The sequence below is a fragment of the Piliocolobus tephrosceles genome, chromosome 19, assembly GCF_002776525.5.
Source record: "Piliocolobus tephrosceles isolate RC106 chromosome 19, ASM277652v3, whole genome shotgun sequence".
NCBI lineage: Eukaryota > Metazoa > Chordata > Mammalia > Primates > Cercopithecidae > Piliocolobus > Piliocolobus tephrosceles.
The window spans coordinates 2,192,132-2,215,480 of NC_045452.1; the positions used below are offsets into that span (position 1 = coordinate 2,192,132).

The 23,349-nt window shown below is 47.7% G+C and overlaps 1 protein-coding gene across 2 annotated transcripts in view; it reads left to right on the forward strand.

The window, feature by feature from the left end:
- The first annotated feature begins 3,559 nt into the window (after positions 1-3,559).
- Positions 3,560-23,349, forward strand: part of USP18 (ubiquitin specific peptidase 18) — a 27,826-nt gene continuing 8,036 nt past the window's right edge. For both annotated transcript variants that reach the window (XM_026447145.2, XM_026447144.1), the window contains exons 1-7: positions 3,560-3,908; positions 10,287-10,551; positions 13,055-13,151; positions 15,306-15,451; positions 20,759-20,838; positions 21,131-21,277; positions 23,076-23,171. In XM_026447145.2, the coding sequence (XP_026302930.1) occupies positions 10,389-10,551; positions 13,055-13,151; positions 15,306-15,451; positions 20,759-20,838; positions 21,131-21,277; positions 23,076-23,171 (729 nt within the window). In that variant the 5' untranslated portion in view covers positions 3,560-3,908; positions 10,287-10,388. The remainder of the gene's footprint in view (positions 3,909-10,286; positions 10,552-13,054; positions 13,152-15,305; positions 15,452-20,758; positions 20,839-21,130; positions 21,278-23,075; positions 23,172-23,349) is intronic.

Consider the following 23,349-nt stretch of genomic DNA (forward strand, 5'->3'; position numbering starts at 1 on the left):
TAAATCTTTTCTCTTTTGCAAAACCTGTCGCAGTGATTGATTTATTGCATGCCGGCAGAATGAACCTGGTTGGTACCACACGTATGTAATCATATTAGTAATTAATAGTATGTATTTTGTGGGAAAGTACTTTCAAACTGTGTAAATATCCTATTCCTCTTCAAACTTTTTTTTTTTTTTTTGAGACGGAGTCTTGCTCTGTCGCCCAGGTTGGAGTGCAGTGGCGCGATCTCCACTCACTGCAAGCTCTGCCGCCTCCCAGGTTCACGCCATTCTCCTGCCTCAGCCTCCCTAGAAGCTGGGACTACAGGCATCCGCCACCATGCCCGGCTAATTGTTTTGTATTTTTAGTAGAGACGGGGCTTCACTGTGTTAGCCAGGATGGTCTCGATCTCCTGACCTTGTGATTCGCCCGCCTCAGCCTCTCAAAGTGCTGGGATTACAGGCGTGAGCCACCGCGCCCGGCCCCTCTTCAAACTTTTAATTTATTCAATATCTACTTTTATTGGTATGAAGTATGGCTTCCCATTTTATTTAATGGGTCGAAATGTTACTATCATCATTTCTTTTAATGCTCAAGTTTTTCCAAATTTGGCCAGTGGGAGCATGGTCTTGGAGCTGGCTTCTGTATGGTTTTGAGACATCCTCATCATTCTTGAAGCATTTCCTTACTTGCTGGCAGAACAAGATGTCCTAGGCTCATCTTGTACTTTCTCTGCCTTAACCCCAGAAACAGCCATTTCTCCAAGCAACATTGGTTCCTTTTACTAGAGAATGGGAATTAGAAACCAAGATCTGGGTGCAAGATGTGCAATTGGGGTGTCACTGTTCCCAGGCCCCCTCCAGACCAAGTCAGGGGATGTATGCATGTATACACACATTTACCATTTACCTCCAATGTACTTCTTTTTTTTTTTTTTTTTTTTTTGAGATGGAGTCTCACTCTGTTGCCAGGCTGGAGTGCAATGATGTGATCTTGGCTCACTGCAACTTCCGCCTCTTGAGTTCAAGTGATTCTCCTGCCTCAGCCTCCCCAGTAGCTGGGACTACAGGCAACTGCCACCACACCCGGCTAATTTTTTTGTATTTTTAGTAAAGGCGGGTTTTCACCGTGTATACATGCTGTGTATGTATACATGCTGAAAATCATGGATTCACACTGCTAAGTCCAGTTCCAGTTCAACACTAGTGGGCTCATTATCTCCTTCCTTATTTGTAACTCCTATCTCTGACAGTTTCAACTCTGGCTCCAATTATCCTTAATACATTCAGTTACCTGGTCATCCCTCTGTATGTAACTAATCTGTCATCTCCACCAGCACCCTGCCCTCCCTGGACACCACACACTGGGCCACTGCAATACAGGGATGTGCCACATCCTCAAATTGCTTGGGCTCTGACACCTGGGCCAGGCTGCACCAGCACCCATTTGTGTCTGAGGCTGTACCGGGCAGCCCCACTGTGCTGCCACTCTCCTCAACCTGCTCTGGTCCAGCACCCTGCGTGGGCCACTGTGGAACATACTACACAGACGCCCACTTTGCTTGACACACCTGATGGCCTTAGCACGGACTTGTTCAGGAAGCGAGCGCGGGATGTCTGGAGCAGGTGCGCGGACTTGTTCCATGAAAGATGGAAGGAGGCCGGGCGCGGTGGCTCAAGCCTGTAATCCTAGCACTTTGGGAGGCCGAGACGGGCGGATCACGAGGTCAGGAGATTGAGACCATCCTGGCTAACACGGTGAAACCTCATCTCTACTAAAAAAAAAATCCAAAAAAAAAAAAAAAAAAAAAAAAAAAAAACAAAAAAAGAAAGATGGAAGGAAGAGCCCCATAGAAGTGTAATGGATCCTTACATTATATAGTCCAGCCTCCAACCCAAGGTTCACGCTTGTCCATTCTGCACTGGGGCAGCAATACCGATTACTTTGCTCGACTGACCTACCAAGATTCAGATAGAATCATTGAATTGACTATTAATATTTTTCTGCTGATAGTCGCTGCAAGCAGCTACAGCTTGCTCCTTAGCCTTCTACCGACTTGCTATATTTAGCATATTTTATCAAATTTTACAACATCCTCTCCTCATTGCCCTCACTTGAGTTTTTGAGGTTCCTGTTTGTGGACAAGACTTACCAGATGTATGAAGCTGGTTATATAACCGATTGGTCAACAAATGTAATGAGGATGGACCCTGCGCAGCACCCTGTACCTGTGTAAATACCATATTGCGCACAGTCCACCAGTGTTCCAGGGAGAACATGCTGCAATGTGCCTCCACTGCCTTCATTCCAGCAGCAATCTAAGGGCAGTCTGGGCTGACGATGGACATGTGGATAGCCTGTATGTATATGTCTGTGCTCATGCTTCTAACACACATCCACCCTGTTATGGACATGTTTATACATCTTCATGCCATCGTATTTTGTACCTTTCCGCAGACCCTACCAGTGCTTCAGTGAGGTCCTGGCAGCTTTGGGTTTTTGGAGCCTCTCTATTTGTCCATTGCTGTGGGGACAGCTTTCAGAAAGAATGATCGCTTTGGGGGTAATTGTACCCTGCTTTCCTGTGCAAATTCCAGTGGCTGCAGTTTGAGTCCCCTAGCAGATAACCCTTCTGCTTCTACCGTCATGAGTCTACATACAAGAAATACATCTCTAAAGAGGTAATAAGCCTTTCTCGTGTGCATGTTATAGATCTTTTAACCTTATATATATACACAGATGGTCCATCACTTACCGTCGTTTCACTTACGATGTTTTGACTTCATGATGGGTTCACTGGGGCCCAACCCCGTCTTTTTTTCTTTTCTTTCTTTTTTTTTTTTTTTTGAGACGGAGTCTTGTTCTTGTCGATTTCTGCTCACTGCAACCTCCGCCTCTTAGGTTTAAGTTATTCTTCTGCCTCAGCCTCCCGAGTAGCTGGAATTACAGGCGCGTGCCACCACGCCCAGCTAATTTTTGTACTTTTAGTAGACAGGGTGTTTCTCCATGTTGGTCAGGCTGGTCTGGTACTCCTGACCTCAGGTGATCCGCCTGCCTTCAGCCTCCCAAAGTGCTGAGATTACAGCTGTGAGCCACCGTGCCCGGCCTGACCCCTTCTTAAGTAGAGAAATATCTGTATCTGCATGCCCACAGGGAAGCTCCTAATTACACCACGTGCCACATCCAAGCCACAGACTGGTGATGTGAGGACGCTGGATCCAAGAAATACAATAGCGTTAAGAAAGAAAAAATGCTGCCAGGGATATTACCAAACGCCAAATGACTCTAAGATGTATGTTAATTGCAGGGACCTTAACATCGCAAATAAAAAGGCGCCTGTAGGTCGGGCGCGGTGGCTCACACCTGTAATCCCAGAACTTCAGGAGGCCGAGGCGGGCGGATCACCAGAGATCAGGAGTTCGAGACCAGACAGGCCAACATGGCGGAACCCCATCGCTACTAAAATATAAAAATTAGCCAGGCGTGATGGCAGGCGCCTGTATTCCCAGCTACTCCGGAGGCTGAGGCTGGAGAATCGCTTGAACCCAGGAGGCGGAGCTTGCAGTGAACCGAGATAGCGCCAGGGCACTCCAGCCTGGACCACAGAATGAGACTCCGCCTCAATAAAAAAAAAAAAAAAAAAAAAAAAAAAAGCGAGCGCGTGATGTCTGGAGCAGGAGCGCGGTTGCAACGGCCGCCGCGGGATGCTTCGGCAGTCCGGGTTTCCCGGCACGCTGGCGCCCGGTACCTGGCGCGGAGGCCGCTCTAAGTTTCGCTTTCCATTCAATGGGAAACGAAAGCTGGGCGGGGCGCAGCCGAGCACCGGACCAGACCAAGGCGCGGAACTTCGGCCGCAGCTGGGTCCCCGGCTCAGTCACGGCGTGGAACTCAGCAGCAAAGGCTGGACGCTTGCGTGGCGCTTGAGGCAAGTTTGGGGCTCATTTTGGAAGTTTTCTTTCTAGCGCAGACATCCAACTCTGCTCTTATGCCAGTCAGATAATTAAGGAAATAAGTAATAATTGTGCTCTGCAAATTATGATAGCGATCTGTATTTGCTACGTGCATATATTGGGCCAATGGATTTTTTTCTAAGCTAATACAGTTATTTGGACTTTTGGCATGACTTTGTGTTTAATTAAAAAAAAAGAAATTACGGAAGTGTTGTAAGCTTGTAAAAAAAATTCAAACAATGCAGACAAATGTGTCTCTCAATCTTCCATTCAGTATCATTTTTGTTTGTACCTTATCAGAAATGTTTCTATGTACAAGTCTTTAAAATCGTTTCGAACTTACTTTGTCCACTGAATATATTATGGACATCTTTTCATGGCAGGATGTGTTAATAGCATTAAAATATTATGCTATTAACATATAACAGGATATAGATGTGTTAATAGCATTAAAAATAAAACAAAAAACTGACGTGACCTGGCACGGTGGCTCACGCCTGTAATCCCAGCACTTTGGGAGATTGAGGCGGGCAGATCAACTGAGGTCAGGAGTTCCAGACCGACGTGGAGAAACCCCGTCTCTACTAAAAATACAAAATTAGCCGGGAGTGGTGGCACGTGTCTGTAATCCCAGCTACTCGGGAGGCTGAGGCAGGAGAATCACTTGAACCCGGGAAGAGGAGGTTGCGGTGAGCCGAGATCACACCATTGCACTCCAGCCTGGGCGACAGAGCGAAACTCTATCTCAAACAAACAAAAAAACCTGATACATAATATGGGAAGTACATTGTTTAAACAATGCATGGAGATTTAGGTTGTTTCCAGTTTTTACTGGCATAGATACAGCAATGAATATCATTTTATGTATACATTCATACAAATATATTGGTGGAAAATTCCTAGAAGTGGACTGGCTGGGTTAGTGGGCATTCATATTGAGAAATTGGAAGGATGTTGTCAGACTCTGCAAATCAGAATACTTTAGTCTTAACCTCTCTTCTTTCCCCCTTTTCCTTGGAAGAAAGCTAAATTTAGACTTTTTTTTTTTTTTTTTTTTTTTATGTGGCATTTTTTTTTTTACGAGGCAGAGTCTCACTCAGTTGCCCAGGCTGGAGTGCAGTGGCGGGATCTAGGCTCACTGCAAGCTCCGCCTTCCGGGTTTCCGCCATTCTCCTGCCTCAGCCTCCCAAGTAGCTGGGACTACAGGCGCCCGCCACCACGCCCAGTTAATTTTGTTTTTGTATTTTTAGTAGAGGTGGGGTTTCACCATGTTAGCCAGGATGGTCTCGATTTCCTGACCTCGTGATCTGCCCGCCTCGGCCTCTCGGAGTGCTGGGATTACAGGCTTGAGCCACCGCGCCTGGCCAAATTTAGACTTGAAACACAAAACTCCATTCTGAGACCCCTGAAAATCTGGGTTCAAAATGTTTGAAAATTAAAGCAGAGGCTTTAAGTTGTACTTATTTATGTATAATTTGTGTAAGTTATATTTGTATAAGTTGTTCCAGAAAAAAGGCAAATATTGAAAAGCATTTCATCTGAAGTTTCTTTCTGGTATTGTACAGAGTTGGAGAGTGAATGCAGGTTATCTAATGTGTTCACAGGAACAAAACGGGAGGGAGAGTAACACAGGTGCAGGGCTGCATCTTGATTTATCAAATAACTTGGTTTTGGACTGTTAAAAAATGTGTTGCAGTTTTGACACTCTTACACAGTGATGGGCCTACAAAGGGGAAAATGCTTAACATAAACATAGTTTCAAAGAAGATAAGTCCTGGTTCTTCCACATGAGCTGTTTTTTATTTTTATTTTTTTGAGAGACAGTAGTCCCCAAATTTCCCTATTATGTGGCTTTTCATCCAAAGTGTTGTAATCCGTGTGTTCTAACCCACATATTACGATTACTCAAGAAATGCAAAATAGGCCGGGCGCGGTGGCTCACGCCTGTAATCCCAGCACTTTGGGAGGCCGAGGCGGGCGGAACACGAGGTCAGGAGATCAAGACTGCCCAGGCTAACACGGTGCAGACCCTGTCTACTAAAAATAAAAAATATTAGCCGAGCATGGGGCGGGCGCCTGTAGTCCCAGCTACTCAGGAGGCTGAGTCAGGAGAATGACGTGAACCGGGGAGGCGGAGCTTTGCAGCGAGCCGAGACCACTGCACTTTAGCCTGGGCGACAGAGCTAGACTCAGTCTCAAAAAAAAAAAAAAAAAAGAAATGCAAAATCATGTGAACACGTCATTGAGACTGCGGTCCACAATTGTGGTTGCCATGATGGGTTGGGTCGGAAGACACCGAGGCTGCTTGAATCATGTTCCTGGAAGGTTAATTTTGTTCCTTTTAGGGCATCTAAATGTTGGAGCTGGCTTTCCTGGCAGAGTCCAGTTGTGAGTGGAGCATTGGGTGGAGGCCCCGCCCTCCCCAGGTTTTCTGCAGCGCCTTCCTGGCTCTTCTGGGGCTTCTCTGAGGACCCCAATTGGTCCTGGGGCTACTTTAGTGGTGGGCCTGGGCCAGTTCCTTTGGTTGCTCTCCTCTCCCCCAAGCAGAAGGATAACATTTCGGGAAGATCATGAGAGAACCTGAACCAGAAAAAAAAAATTCAGATAGGGCAGGAGCTAAGTTAGTTTAGTATTTGGGTGTTTTGTTTTGTTTTGTTTTGTTTTGAGATGGAGTCTTGCTTTTGTTGCCCAGGCTGGAGTGCAATGGCACTGTCTCGGGTCACTTCAACCTCTGCCTCCCGGGTTCAAGCGATTCTCCTGCCTCAGCCTCCCAAGTAGTTGGGATTACAGGCGGCCTCCACCATGCCCAGCTAATTTTTTGTATTTTTAGTAGAGATGAGTTTTCGCCATGTTAGCCAGGCTAGTCTCGAACTCCTGACCTTGTGATCCGCCCACCTTGGCCTCCCAAAGTGCTGGGATTACAGGAGTGAGCCACCTCGCCCAGACTGGGGGTCTTTTTTTGAGTCAGGGGTTCAGTTTGGAAATTCCCTTCCTTGGAATCCACCCACGCTGTTTTCTCTGGTGGATGCTTATCAGGCCTGCTAACTTCAGCTGCAGTCTCTCTGCTCGCGTTGCCCTCCCCATCCTCCTTAGACCTTTAAGCTTCACTTTCCTTTCCTTGCTGCCCCACCTCCCTGTCTCCCCAGTGTGATCTGCCCTGAAAGGCTGCTGTATTTTCTGTTTCCTTTTGGTACCCAGCCTGCCCAAATGATCTGCTCCATGAGGTTTTACTGCTATATCTTACTGAAGTATCCTGGAGGTCTTGGTGGAGTAGAGGACAACATCTTGGAAAATGCAGCCTGGAACCTCTCTGCTCTCTTTCATCAGCTTTCCCTCAATGATGAGCTCAAAATCCTCTTTCTGGTTGATGGAATTGTCTGCTGTCATCATTTCAGTCGAGTCCTCCTAGACTGGGCCTCGTAAGAGGAACAACTGTAACTATTGAAAGTCAATATTTACTAAGAAAAAGAGGTTTTTGTTATCTGAGCCATTCAAAATGAATTTAAGAATATATTCCAGGCCGGGCGTGGTGGCTCACGCCTGTAATCCCAGCACTTTGGGAGACCGAGATGGGCGGATCACCTGACGTCAGGAGTTCGAGACCAGCCTGGCCAACATGGTGAAACCCCATCTCTACTAAAAATACAAAAATTAGCCGGGCGTGGTGGCACAGGCCTGTAGTCCCAGCTACTTGGGACACTTAAGGCAGGGGAATTGCTTGAACCCAGGAGGCAGACATTGCAGTAAGCTGAGACTGTACCACTGCACTCCAGCCTGGGCAAAAAGAGTGAAATTCCGACTCAAAAAAAAAAAAAAAGAGAGAGAGAGACAGGGTCTTTCTCTGTTGCCCAGGCTGGAGTGCCGTGGCACGATCATGACTCACTGTGGCCTCAAACTCCTGGGCTCAACTGATTCTCCTGCCTCAGTCTCCCAAGTAGCTGGGACTACAGGTACATGCCACCATGCCAGGCTAATTTTATTTTTATTTTTAGAAACAGGGTCTTGCTATGTTGCCTAGACTGGTCTTGAACTCCTGGCTTCAAGCTATCCTCTTGCCTTAGCCAACCAAAGTGCTTGGATTATAGGTGTGAGCCACCATGCCTGCCTTTCTGTTCTCTATTTCTAGCGACAAGCTTTTTGAGTTTTCACATGTGAGTGTTAACATGTGGTATTTATCTTTCTGTGCCTACGTTATTTCACTTAAGTAATGTACTCCAGGCTCATCCATGTTGACGTGAATGACAGGATTTCATTGTCTTTTAATGGCTGAATAATATCCCATTGTGTGTATATAGTCCACATGTTGTTTAGCCATTCCTCTTTTGATAGACACAGGTTGATTCTATCTCGGATATTATGAGTAGTGCTGCAGTAAACATGAGAGTGCAGATATCTCTTCAACGTACTGATTCCCTTTCCTTTGGATATATATTCAGCAGTGGGATTGCTGGATCATATGATATATCTATTTTTAGGTTTTTAAGGAATCTCCATACTGTTTGCCATAATGGCTCTACTGAGTTTATTTCTCACTCTGAGCAGCATGTTAGCTGGACTTAAACCCTGTCCAGCTTGTCCACATCTGGCCCATCACTTGCCAGTGGGAAAGGCACTTACTTCTTTGTATCTCAGTTTTCTCATCTGTCAAATGGAAATATAACAGTAATTAATTCACACGGCTGTGTAAAGATAAATAAGACAGTACATATAAAAGGCTTTCACCTTTTATAAGAAGTAGCGCTTAGATGTTACCCATTAGTATTATTTTATTTATTTCATCTTATTTATTTAGCTACAAGGTCTCATTTGTTGCCCAGGCTGGAGTGAGTGGCACAATCATAGTTTACTGCAGCCTCAAACTCCTGGCCTCAAGTGATTCTCCTGCTTCAGCCTCCTCAGTATTTGGGACCACAGGCGTGCACCACTATGCCCTTTTAAACTTTTTTGGTATTTTTTTTGTAGATGGGGTTTTATATGTTGCCTGTGCTGGTCTTGAACTCCTGGGCTGAAGTGATCCTCCCACCTTGGCCCCTCAAAGTGCTGGGATTACAGGCGTGAGCCACCAACCCCAGGCCTCATCTCTGTATCTTTAGGGTTAGTCACTGGCACCTTAATTTGTCCATTTGGTGCTGTCGCTTTTCTCTGATTGATCTTGATCCTTGTGGCTGTGTGCCAGTGTCTGCATTGACACAGGTATCTAAGCCAGTCTTCTTAGATACTGGCTTTATTTGGGCTCTTCTTTCATCAGGAAACCCATATGAGATTAAGGAGAGGCTGATTGGTCAGGACCCTAAGCCCATGACTGCTTCAGCTGTTGCAGTTGTGCTAGGGGGTGCCCTAAGCCCAGGATCACTGTGGCTGGAATTCTTTGGCCACTGAGGCTGACACAGCCCTGGGTCACGCCTGAAGGCCAGGCTGCCGAGACTGGCACAGCACCGGGGCACGCCCAAGACCCACGATGGCTTGCCTGCTGCTGCTGAGGTTCATTCAGGGCCCAAGGCCACTGTAGTTGGCATTTTGGTGATGTAGCCCAGATCCCAAGTCCCTGTCACTGGGGCTGTGGGTTCTCATCTGGCACTAGGGTGGAGTGAGATCTGCCTGTGGGTACTGGTCTAGCATCAGAGTGATGAGGCTCTGCCCAGTACTGGGTTTTACTGTAGAGAGCCTAGTTCTGGGTTCCAAGGCAAACTCCTCCACTTACCTCTTCTTCCTCCAAGCAGTGTCTCTCTTCGTGCTGCTGTGCTGGGGTTGGGGGAGGGTACAGGGGTAACCCTATGGCCACTAAGGCCAACACAATATTGGGTCACACCCACAGTCCACTGCATGAGACCAGCCCAGCACCAGGATGTGCCTAAGGCCTGCGGGTGCTACAGCCTGCCTGCAGCTGAAGTTTATCTGACTGCTGCAGCCGGCTGGCTGTGATGTGGGCCAGAACACGAGGCTGTCCTGCCAGGACCGCAGGTCTCCTTGGGTGTTGGACGGGTTGTGAGGCTTTGTCTGTGTGCCAGCCTGGCATCAGGGGCCGAGGGTTCCTGCTTTGTGCTGGCTTTTACTGAAGTGGGCCTGGTCCTGGGTTGCAAAGCAAAGTTCTATGCACGCTTCCCTGTCCTTCCCCAAGAGGGCGTTCCCGGTTAGGATTTGGCAGCGCGATCTGAGGAAGAATGAATGGAAACGCCTGGGACCCAGGGTAGGGGATGTGTAGCCTAGCTGTCATTTCCAGCCTAGAGCTTTATGAGTCAGTCTCCCCAAACATTTATCTCCCTCTAAGACCTGCTCTTTGGCATCAGAACGGATTACATGAATACACGTTCCTCCTTCTCTAATCCTTACCTACCCGCGTTGTATTTTCACAGAGATCCCATCGTGCCTGGCTCACATAAGCTCTTCCTGGAAGTGAAGTGCTGTCCTGAACGCGGCCCAGGCAGCCGCGGCCTGGGGGTTTTGAGTGATCATGAATGGGCAAGGTGTTTGGGCTCAAGAGACAAACCTGTAAGTCCATCCTGGCTGAGTCTCCGCAGTCCCCGGCAGATCTTGTTGAAAAGAAGGAAGAAGACAGCAACATGAAGAGGAAGACAGAGCAGCCCAGAGAGCATCCCAGGGCCTGGGACTACCCTCATGGTCATTAGACCCCTCCCGCTTTCCTTTTCTTGACTGCATGTAAATGCTCAGCTCACCTGCTGTGCTCTGAAGCAGCAGAGCTTTGTGTTTGATGGCTCCTGGTTTCCTGTGCCTGAGTTTCTGCATCTTTTAGATGGGGATACAGCCTGGGCCATAGTGAAACCCTATCTCTGAAAAAACGAAAACAAGGTCGGGCGTGGTGGCTCACAGCCGTAATCCCAACAGTTTGGGAGGCCGAGGCAAGTGGATCACGAGGTCGGGAGTTTAAGACCAGCCTGGCCAAGATGGTGAAACCCCATCTCTACTAAAAATACAAAAATTAACCAGGCGCAGTGGCAGGTGCCTGTAATCCCAGCTACTTAGTAGGATGAGGCAGGATAATTGCTTGAACCCAGGTGGCAGAGTTTGCAGTAAGGTGAGATCACGCCACTGCATTCCAGCCTGGGCGACAGAGTGAGCCTCTGTCTCAAAAAAACAAAAACAGCAACAACAGAAAATGGGGGTAATAATAGTAGCAAGCACATAGGGTTGTTGGGAGGATTAAATGGGGTCATCTGTGGAAACTGCTTTAAGCCAGTGCTGGGCATCTAGTGGCACTTAGCGTTAGTTTCCATCTTTACTGCTGCCTTTGGATGGGTCTGTCTGGAAGCAATGTGCTCCAGTCTGGGAGCAGAAATCTGTGCTCACCTGCGACCCCAGATTTTTACGTTCTTCCTGTCCTATCTCATAAGCCAAAGCCCTTTCCCCAGGAATCCTGAGATTAGTGGTACTTCCTCCCCCTTAAATTGCTTACCTTGTGGGGTTTGCCGAGCCTTAGGTTGGGTTGGAAAAGAGGAGGTTGGTTGCTAGGGGTCAAATGTTATCTTTGTTTTCCTTGTATTCTTGTAAGTTCTTCTGCCTTTCAGCCTCTCAGGGTGAGACTGGATTAGGCGAATCTTCCCCAAAGCAGCCTTCTGATTTCCTGCCTCCCTGTGGTGGGGACTGGGCAGAGACCTTCCACTGGAGTCCCACGTAGACAAACTGTGGACTCCCTCTCATTTCTGAGCCACACAGATGCACATTTTGACTTAGCTCCGTGGAGAACAATTTGAATCAGAGGAGGCCATATTCTCAGTTATGCTTTCTCTAATGTTTCTTTTTCTCTCCCAACAATTGCTCATACTACTCATTTGGCAGTGAGTAAATATACACTTTTGGTGACATCTCACTTTTCCTAATGGACTATTAAAACTTTTCTTGTTATTGAACTTTTTTTTTTTTTCTTGTGAGATGGAGTTTTGCTGTGTTGCCTAGGCTGGAGTGCAGTGGTGCTATCTTGGCTCACTGCAACCTCTGCCTGCCAGGTTCAAGCAATTCTCCTGCCTCAGCCTCCTGAGTAGCTGGGATTACAGGCATGCACCACCACACCTGGCTAATTTTTGTATTTTTAGTAAAGATGAAGTTTCACCACGTAGGCCAGGCTGGTATCGAACTCCTGACCTCAGGTGATCTTCCCGCCTTGGCCTCCTAAAGTGCTGGGATTACAGGTGTGAGCCACTGTGCTTGGCCCTTGTTATCGAACTTTTTTTTTTTTTTTTGAGACGGAGTCTTGCTCTGTTGCCCAGGCTGGAGTGCAGTGGCGCGATCTCGGCTCACTGCAAGTTCTGCCTCCTGGGTTCACGCCATTCTCCTGCCTCAGCCTCCCGAGTAGCTGGGACTACAGGTGCCTGCCATCTCACCTGGCTAGGTTGTTTTTTTGTATTTTTAATGGAGACGGGGTTTCACCATGTTAGCCAGGATGGTCTCGATCTCCTGACCTCGTGATCCACCTGCCTCGGCCACCCACAGTGCTGGGATTACAGGCATGAACCACTACGCCCGGCTAATTTTTTTTGTATTTTTAGTAGAGACGAGGGTTCACCGTGTTAGCCAGGATGGTCTCGATCTCCTGACCTCGTGATCTGCCCGTCTCGGCCTCCCGAAGTGCTGGGATTGCAGACGTGAGCCACTGCGCCCGGCCTGTTATCGAATTTTTTAAAGGTTCATGTTTGATATTTTCTCTCCAATTCGTTTGCAAGCTGAGTGAATGCATTGTACCTGAGAGAACTTTATAGGACTTCATGTCCTTAGTAACTTTAAGAAAAACATTTCATTTTTGTCAACTTTTTTTTTTTTTTTTCATTTTTGAGACAGAATTCCACTTTTGTTGCCCAGGCTGGAGTGCAGTGGCACGATCTCAGCTCACTGCAACCTCCACCTCCCAGGTTCAAGCGATTCTCCTGCCTCAGCCTCCCAAGTAGCTGGGATTACAGGTACCTGCCATGATGCCCAGCTAATTTTTGTATTTTTTGTAGAGACAGGGTTTCACCATGTTGGCCAGGCTAGTCTCGAATTCCGACCTCAGGTGATCCTCCCACCTTGGCCTCCCGAAGTGCTGGGATTACAGGCGTGAGCCATAGTGCCCAGCCTTGTCAACTTCTTTACCTAGGCCTTGCCTCAGCATTTTTTTCTTTTCCCCTTATAGGCCTTGTTGGTTTACACAACATTGGACAGACCTGCTGCCTTAACTCCTTGATTCAGGTGTTTGTAATGAACATGGACTTCACCAGGATATTGAAGAGGTAAGACTGTTCTTCAGGCTGATAAGCATTTGTACTATTTCTTTTTCTTTTCTTTCTTTCTTTTTTTTTTTGAGATGGAGTCTCACTCTGTTGCTCAGGCTGGAATGCAGTGGCGCGATCTCAGCTCACTGCAAGTTCCACCTTACAGGTTCAAGTGATTCTCCTGCCTCAGCCTCCCGAGTAGCTGGGATTACAGGCGCCCACCACCACACCTGGCTAATTTTTTCTATTTTTTAGTAGAGATGGGGTTTCACCGTGTTAGCCAGGATGGTCTCGATCTCCAGACCTCGTGATCCGCCTGCCTCGGTCTCCCAAAGTGCTGGGATTACAGGCTTGAGCCACCGCGCCCAGCCTGTATTATTTCATTTTTAATATATTCTGTTATTCAGAGTGACTTGAACTTTTTGAGATCTTCTTTCAAAAGTTGGCAGAGGGAAGATCGGCTTCTGCATATTCTGGCCTACACTTTATTTCTAAAACTTCTTAGGTTGGTCTGGGGTGGGGCCCAGATATTGGTACTATTTTTTTTTTTTTGAGACAAAGCCTCACTCTTGTCCCTAAACTGGAGTGCAATGGCGCGATCTCGGCTCACTGGAACCTCCGCCTCCTGGGTTCAAGGGATTCTCCTGTCTTAGCCTCTCGAGTAGCTGGGATTACAGGCGCCCACCAGCACGCCCAGCTAATTTTTGTATTTTTAGTAGAGACGGGGTTTCATCATGTTGGCCAGGCTGGTCTCGATCTCCTGACCTCAGGTGATCTGCCCGCCTCAGCTTCCCAAAGTGCTGGGATTACAGGCGTGAGCCACAGCGCCCAGCCAGGTATTGGTACTTTTTAAAAGCCCTCTTTGGGTGATTTTATTTTTATTTTTTATTTTTTTTGAGACGGAGTCTCGCTCTGTGGCCCAGGCTGGAGTGTAGTGGCACGATCTCGGCTCACTGCAAGCTCTGCCTCCTGGGTTCACGCCATTCTCCTGCCTCAGCCTCCCGAGTAGCTGGGACTACAGGCGTCCGCCACCTCGCCCAGCTAGCTTTTTGTATTTTAGTAGAGACGGGGTTTCACCGTGTTAGCCAGGATGGTCTCGATCTCTTGACCTTGTGATCCGCCCGTCTCGGCCTCCCAAAGTGCTGGGATTACAGGCTTGAGCCACCGCGCCCGGCCCACTTTGGGTGATTTTTAATGCAGCCAGGATTGACAGCCACAAACTTGGTTAAAAGAGAGAGTTGGGACTAGACCAAAGTAAGAGAAGCAGTAAGTCAATGGGCAGTACACATGCGTACACACCCCTCCTTCCACCAACACTCACACAATGCACTCTCTCTCTCTGTCTCTTTCCATAATTCTTTTCCTGCCCTGTGCTCTCTCCTTTTTCCCATCCAAGAAATGCCTGTAATTGAATGAATCATTGCGAAACCACATGGACAGCCCTTCCTGTTGCCTTTCTTCCCAGGACCTGTCTGTAGTTTGGAGAGCTTTAGGCTGGACATTTTGCTGCTTGCCTGAGATGTGGAGCCAGGACCTCGTCCGTCTGCCCTCTGCTCTAGCATGATTGCTGCGCAGGGTGCAGAGGGGCTGAGGCAGTGGTCGCGCTGATCCCCCTCTCTGGAGGGTCCCCTGTAGAGCAGATTCACTCACATCGTGCTTCTCAACCTTGGCCATACATTGAAATAATCTGAGGTGGCCGGGCGCGGTGGCTCAAGCCTGTAATCCCAGCACTTTGGGAGGCCGAGATGGGTGGATCACAAGGTCAGGAGATCGAGACCATCCTGGCTAACACGGTGAAACCCTGTCTCTACTAAAAAATACAAAAAACTAGCCGGGCGAGGTGGCGTGCACCTGTAGTCCCAGCTACTCGGGAGGCTGAGGCAGGAGAATGGGGTAAACCCGGGAGGCGGAGCTTGCAGTGAGCTGAGATCCGGCCACTGCTCCAGCCTGGGCGACAGAGCGAGACTCCATCTCAAAAAAAAAAAAAAGAAATAATCTGAGGAACTGAAAAATTCTGATAACTGCCCCCCACCCCCACCGCCAGAATTCTGGTTTAATTTGTATGGGAGTGGCCTGGGTATGGAGATTTAAAATTTCTCCCAACTGATTCCAGTGTGCATCTAGCTTTGAGAACTACACATAAGAAGGTTTCTGGCTGTTCTTGTGTGACAGGATCACGGTGCCTAGGGGAGCTGACGAGCAGAGGAGAAGCGTCCCTTTCCAGATGCTTCTGCTGTTGGAGAAGATGCAGGACAGCCGGCAGAAAGCAGTGCGGCCCCTGGAGCTTGCCTACTGCCTGCAGAAGTACAACGTGCCCAGTAAGACGTCCTCCCACTGGGCTCCTGGCTGCTGATCCAAAGGGGGTGGGAAGCTTAGAAAGAGAGTGAAGAGAGGAACTAACAGGCAGTGAAGCAACCAGAAGCAAGTTAGGTAGCCTGGACCCCTCGGATTATAGAGACATTTGTGTAAGAGGCACACATCTTTGGAGGTGCAGAATTGATATTATTTATGAACATTTTACTTCCATACCTACCCTTTTTCTGCCTCTCAGTAGGGTAAACGAAGGCATCTCCTCCAAGCTTACTCTGCCACAGTTAGGGAACTGCAGGAAAACAAAATAAAGGAATAAAAAAGAGAAAACATATTCTACAAAATAATTCATGAATAGGTTAGGGTTTTTCTTTTTTTTTTAGATAGCTATATTGAGATGTGCATCACATACTGTAAAATTCATCCATTTAAAACCATGCAATTCAAACGTTTGTAGTGTATTCACAGAGTTGTGCCTCCATCATCACAATCTAATTTCATAACATTTTCATCACCCCCAAAAGAAATCCCATACTTACGGGGTTTTCCCTTGTGTATAACACATTGCTTTTCTCTTGCTGCTTTCAGAATTCTTTGCCTTTAACTTTTGAAATTGATTACGATGTGTCTTGGCGTGGGCTGCTTTAGATCAGTCTTATAATGGTGTCCTTTGGGCTTCCTGGATGTGGATTTCTATTTCCTTCCCTGGGTTGGGAAGTTTTCAGTCATTATAGCTATGTGTTGCTTAACAACAGAGAGATGTTCTGAAAATGCATCAGAAGGTGAATTTGTCATTGTGTGGACGTCATGGAGTGGACTTACACAAACCTAGATGGGACAGCCTACTACACACCTAGGCTGCTTGTCATGGCCACTGTGCTTATGTGGTCTGCCATTGACCAAAATGTCAATCTGCCGCTTGTGACTGTTATTTCTTTGGATAAGCTTTCTGTCTCCTCTCACTCTCCTCCTTCTGGGACTCTGATAATGCCTATTTTGGTCTGCTTGATGTCCCGTAATTCTCTTAAGAGATCTTCACTTTTTTGGGCCGGGCGCGGTGACTCACGCCTGTAATCCCAGCACTTTGGGAGGCCAAGGCAGGCAGATCACGAGGTCAGGAGATCGCGACATCCTGTCTAACACGGTGAAACCCCATCTCTACTAAAAATATAAAACATTAGCCGGGCGAGGTGGCAGGCGCCTGTAGTCCCAGCTACTCGGGAGGCTGAGGCAGGAGAATGGCGTGAACCCGGGAGGCGGAGCTTGCAGTGAGCTGAGATCCTGCCACTGCACTCCAGCCTGGGCGACAGAGTAAGACTCCTACTCAAAAAAAAGATATCTTCACTCTTTTTCATTCTTTTTCATTTTTGCTCCTGTGAATGATTTCCAGTGACCTACCTTCTAGTTTGCTAATCCTTTCTTCTGCTTGATTTCATCCGTTGAGCTTCTCTATTGAACTCTTATTTGAGTTATTGTATTCTTCAGCTCTATTATTTCTTTTGAACTTTTTTCTGTCTCTTTGCGGAAATTCTTCGTTCATGCATTACTGTCCTAGACGTGGTAAGCATCTTCGTGATGATTATTTTGAATTGTCTGTAAAGTAAGTCACTTATCTTCATTTTACTGAGGGCATTTTCTGGAGATTTATCTTGTTCTTTTGCTTGGAGCATATTTCTCTGTTTCTTCATTGTTCCTGTTATTTTCTGTACTTTAGATAAGAAAAATGCCTCTCCCAGTCTTGTCTCACTGGCCTTGTAGAAGAGATGAACTTACCAAATAACCCTGCCAGACACTCGGAGCGCCTCTTGACCCTTTGTGCTTGTCCAAACTGTCATCTATGTTTTTAGCGGCCCTCAGGAGATTAGAATGTGTCAAGTCCTGTCAGTGCCCCAGACAGGGGAGATAGAAGCCAGCCCCTTGAGGTGCAGCTGGAGACGTTGGGGCATTAAATGTGTGTTCCAGTTTATTCTATCCTTAAGGAAAGCTGGGAGCATGTGTTTATCCCCCACTTGCTCTGCAAAAAGCTGGACAGAGGATCTGTGGCAAGTGCCTGCACTCGTGTTTAAACTGCACACTCCTGCATGCATTGTTTTGCTCGTCACACCCAGGGGCCTAGCGAATGCTGGCTCCTCTCTGCTTAGAGATGGACAGGTTGGAAGCTTGGCGCTATCTGTCGAGCAAACGAGTGGGAGCCGCTGTGGAAGTGCTCACCTGCCTGTTCAGGGTCTCAGAGGAGCACTGGTTTCCTGCTCTGTCAGCTCCCAGATGCATGGAAACCCCAGGGCAGCAGCTGCACATGTGCAGACAGACTCCTTCTAGGGAGAAAGTGGGAGCGAGGCCTTTTTGCCTGTTCACGCTGCACTGGGCCTGGGGGGATGTTTTTTGGTCTCTGTGCCCCTGTGGGACTCACAAATACAGAGCCTTGTCAGCTTCCAAAGCTCGGGGATTGAGGAGCTAGTCCTTCATTTGAGAGGGATAGATGTTGTGTACTCAGTGTGTGAGGTTACAGACCTGATTTTATCATGGAGCAGGGGGTGGGACAAGGCATGGGACTTGCCCACACACCTGTCCAGACTCCTGGAAATCTATTGGTTACCGGCCTCATTGGCTCCAGGTTACTACCTGGATGGGCTAGTTATTACTAGAAGCCCATCCCTCAGGCAACAGCTAGGAGAGCCCGCAGACATACCCTTCCAGGGAGAAACTGGGAGCCTGGCATTTCTGCCTGTTTGTCTGTGCTGAGCGCAGGAGCACAGATGCTGGAAGTGCTCACGTGCCCATTTAAAACTGCCTCTTTGCCCTCTGTGGTTGCAGAGAATTCATAGCTGCTGACCCATCTCTGCTGCCAGAGCTAGGTGAGCTAGCAGCCAAGCCCTTGAGTGGGAACTGCAAAAGCTGGGGCTGCCTATGTGTGGTCCAAACCCTCACCTCTCCAGGAGAAAGCTGGGAGCAGGGATTCCTTTCCGACAGTAAGGTACTGTGTCTAGAGTGGAGCTTGTGGTGCGAGTGTGTCTCAGCTTTTCCAACCCATTGTGATGTGATGTTTTCTGCATTGCCCCCTGTGCAGGCCTCTCTCAGCTGGTTTCTGGGTTTCTTTCTGAGGGAGTTGATCTGTGTGTAGATGGGAGTTTTTCCATGTGTCCACGGGAAAGGGAGCACCAGGAGCCTCCTTCTCTACCATCTCGCTTGTGTCACCCTCTGTGATTCTTTTTATACATAGTTGAATTTGATTCACTAATATGTTGTTGAGGAATTTTGCATTTATGTTCATGAGAGATACTGGTTTCTAGGTTTTTTCTTATAACGTCTGTCTGGTTTTGGTATTAGGATAATGCTGGCCTCAGAGAATGAGTTAGGAAGTGTTCTCTCTACTTTTGTCTTCTGGAAGAGGTTCTAGGGAACTGGTATAATTTTTCCCATAAATGTTTGGAAGAACCCATCGTTCACTAGTGAAACCATCTGGGTGTAACTGAGTACTCCCATTCTCTAAGAGATAGTTCCATTAGTTTTCTTATGATTTCTTTTCACTTCTCCTCTTCCCATTCCTCACCCCTCACCATGACCGTGTTTCCTGTTAGCTCTTTAGAAATGCAAATATCACCTTTTTGCCTACACGTCTCCAGACATTCCCTGCTGGGCAAAAGGAAGACTCCGTAAATGGAGGTAGGCTGATGGAGGTTTGGCTGAGAACAGGGCAAGTTCTTCCAGCTGATCTTTCCTGAGACTTGGCAGTAGATTTGCAGCCCCAAGCATACCCACCAGGGAACCCTCCCTGCCAGGGGTGGCCTCGAAACTTCCACCTTCTGGGGGTTTGTCTTTCACCTACTAGGAAGGCATGGAGAAAGCGTGCCCACTCGGCCGCTTTTACAATTTACTTCTGCCCAGGAAGGCGCCAACTCAGCTAGGTACATCATAAGTGCCCAGTAGAAAACTGCCATTGCTCACCCCCCAACCCCCACAACACACCTCATGAAAATGCCCCTTTTTCCTCCAAAGGAGAAATGGCACATTAAAAGGCAGGCTGTGTCGTGCTCCTTCCTCCAAGCTGGCTTCAGAATAAATTCATGTTTGTGTATAAAGCCTTCTTTTGTATCACATTTTTTTTTGTATCAGAGTTAGTTGAACTGCACATGCGGTGAGCAGCTGACCAGCTTTTCGGCTGCAGAGGCACTATGTTCAACTTTCCTTCCGTTCTGAGTCTGGAGAAGCTCAATCAACCTATCTCCAGGTGTATGGATTCTTTCTTTTGCCAGCTCTAATCTGCTATTGACCTCCTCTAGGAGGTCATTTTTCATTTCAGTTATTGTTCTCCTCAACTCAAGAATTTCTGCTTGGTTCTTTTTTTACAGTTTTTTCTTTATTGATACTCTTTATTTGTTGAGGCAGCATTTTGGTACTTTCTTTTACTTCTTTTGACTTGGTTTTCTTTAGTTCTTTGAACATATCATAACAGCTAAAGTCTTTGTTTAGTAAAGCCAACATCTAGGGCTTCTCAGTGAAAAGTTCTGCTGATTGCTGTCTTCCTGTATGTGGCCATACTTTTCTGTTTCATTGTGTGTCTTGTCTCTTTTGTTGGAAAATGAACATTTTAGATAATGTAAGGTGGCAACACTGGACATCAGAGATCCCCACACCAGGGTTTGTTGTTGTTGCTGTTTTATTGTTACTGGGCAGTTTATGATTCTGTATTTGCCTTCATTGCTTTCTTGCACGTGGCCTTGTGGTCAGCCAGAGGGGAGGGATTGGAGCCCTTTCGGGTCTTACTTGGGCATGCGCCTGGCCTTCTAGATCCTCAGGAATGTATCAGTGCTTTTCAAAGTCCCTGTGGACATCTCCTTCCCCAGGCTGAGTGCAGTGGTGACATCACAGCTCACTGTAGCCTCAACATCCTGGGCTCAGGTGATCCTCCTGCTTCAGCCTCCCAAGTAGCTCTGACTACAGGTGTGCACCACTATGCTCAACTAATTTTTAAAATTTTTTATAGAGACGGAGTCTTGCTTTGTTGCCCAGGCTGGTCTCAAACTCCTGAGTTCAAGCGATCCTCCCACCTTGGCCTCCTGAAGTGTTAAGATTATAGGCATGAGTCACTACACCTGGCACTGGAGCTTAAGTTTTAAGAGGCGTTCTCAAAAATCAATACCAAACTTACTGTTCGTTTATTGATCCCCTCTTATGTAGTGCCAACTTAGCCTTGCAGTGGGGTAGAGGGCTAGGAAGAGACAAAATGGTGAGTATTCATGTATGTCTAGATACCAGGGCATGAGAAGTGACTTTGAAGACCTCACTAATTGGCTGTTCCTTTTCTCTGTGGCCAGTGTTTGTCCAGCATGATGCCGCCCAACTCTACCTCAAACTCTGGAACCTGATTAAGGACCAGATCACTGATGTGCACTTGGTAAGGACCTAGAACCAGAGCACTCAGAAGCTTAAGATGCTGCTCATTTAACTCATTCAGCTGTTGTTCCTGTAGTGTGTAGAGGAATAAGAGAGTTAATCCACATAAAACACTTATCACAGTTTCATAATATTGTTACTGGTATTATTTTGCACCTTTGTGAGTAGGACAAAGAGCATTAGTGGCTACCATTTCTAGAGCTTCGGTCTCTTGGCTCCACCTTCTGGCAATTGGCCTGACCTGGCTTATGGTGGTGTGTTCCCATCTCGCCTCTCTGCTCTCACTCTTGCAGGTGGAGAGGCTGCAGGCCCTGTATATGATCCGGGTGAAGGACTCCTTGATTTGCCTCGACTGTGCCATGGAGAGTAGCAGAAACAGCAGCATGCTTACCCTTCCACTGTCTCTTTTTGATGTGGACTCAAAGCCCCTGAAGACACTGGTAAGGGGATTCTCTTGGTATTTGCTGCCCCCGTATGTGTTAGTCCATTTCTGTTGTTATAACTCAACATCTGAGACTAGGTAATTTATTTCTTACAGTTCTGGAGGCTGGGAAGTCTTGGTTGAGGGGCTGCACCTAGTGAGGGCCTGCCTGCTGGTGGGGACTCTCAGAGTCCTGAGGCGAGGCAGTGCAGGGTATCACATGGCGAATGCAGTGCAGGGCATTACATGGCGAGGGGGCTGAGCGTGCTAATGTGCCAGCTCGAGTCTCTCTTCCTATTCATATGAAGCCACCAGTCCCACTCCCAGGATAACCCATTAACCCTTTAATCCATGAGTGGATTAATTCATTCATGAAGGCTATGCCCTCATGACGCAATAACCCCCGCTTTTTTTTTTGGAGATAAGAGTCTTCCTCTGTCACCCAGGCTGAAGTGCAGTGGCACAATCTCAGCTCACTGCAACCTCCGCCTCTGGTGTTCAAGCGATTCTCCTGCCTCAGCCTCCCAAGTAGCTGGGATTACAGGGGCCCGCCACCATGCCCAGCTAATTTCTGTATCCTTAGTAGAGATGGGGTTTCACTATGTTGGCCAGGCTGGTCTGAAACTCCTGACTTCAAGTGATCCACCTGCTTCAGCCTCCCTGGGATTACAGGCATGAGCCACGTTGCCCTCCCCAATTATCCCTCAAAGGCCCCGTCTTTCCATACAGCCACATTGGGGATCCAGTTTCAACATGGGTTTTGGGGAAACCATCGAACCACACAACACAGTGTGACCGACTCCCCCTTGCATCTTTGATCTATCTCTGGCTTCTGAAAAGTCGCTTATTTCAAATTCATGGCTCTGGCCAATGTCTCCTTTGTTTTGGCAAAAATGCTTTTCCCTCCTACCTCCACCTCCCTCATACTGCTCCCTTAACAGGAGCTCCCTCCTGTTTTGTTCCTCCAGTCAGCAGGTGCCCTTTGAGATCCTGCCAAATGGACCACACCAGGCCAGGCATTAAGGGGGATATGAGGAGAACCAGAAGAAAAGCTGAAACCCTCAGCTGCAAAGTGTGGGGAGGCTGTACCTGATACAGTTTGGGTCTGTGTCCCTGCCCAAAAATCTCCTGTTCAATTGTAATCCCCAGTGTTGGAGGTAAAGTCTGGTGGAAGGAGATTGGACCATGGGGGAGGTTTTCTCACGAATGGTTTGGCACCATCCCCCATGGTACTGTCTTTGTGACAGTGAGTGAGTTCTCATGAGATCTGGTTGTTTAAAAGTGTGGAGCCAGGTTGGGTGTGGTGACTCATGCCTGTAATCCCAGCACTTTGGGAGGCTGAGGTGGGTGGATCACCTGAGGTCAGGAGTTTGAGACTGGCCTGGCCAACATGATAAAACCCTGTCTCTACTAAAAATACAAAGATTAGCTGGGCATGGTGGTGTAGCCTGTAGTCCCAGCTACTTGGGAGGCTGAGGCAGGAGAATCTCTTGAACCCAGGAGGTGGAGGTTGCAGTGAGTTGAGATTTCACCACTGCACTCCAGCTCCCCACTTGCTCTCTGAACCTACTTCTCCCGTGTAAGACACCTGCTCCTGCTTGGCCTTCCGCCATGATTGGGAGCTTCCGTGGCCTCCCCAGAAGCAGATGCTGCCATGCTTCTGGTCAGCCTGTGGAACCATGAGCCAATTAAACTTCTTTTCTTATAAATTACCCAGTCTTAGCTATTGTCTCACAGCAGTGTAAGAACAGAAGAATAGAGTACTCTCGGTGGGAAATACCAACACTGCTTTTTCCCTGTTCTCTTGGGTGGGACAGGAGGACGCCCTGCACTGCTTCTTCCAGCCCAGGGAGTTATCAAGCAAAAGCAAGTGCTTCTGTAAGAACTGTGGGAAGAAGACCCGTGGGAAACAGGTACGCATTCCCTAGATCAGACTCAGCTGTCCCTCGGTGCACATGGGGGGACTGGTTCCAGGACCCCTGCTTTTACCAAAATCCACACACCCTCAAGTCACACCCAGTCGGCCCTGTGGAACCCACGCATAGGAAAAGTCAGTCCCTCATCCATGCGGTTGTGCATCTGGGATACTGT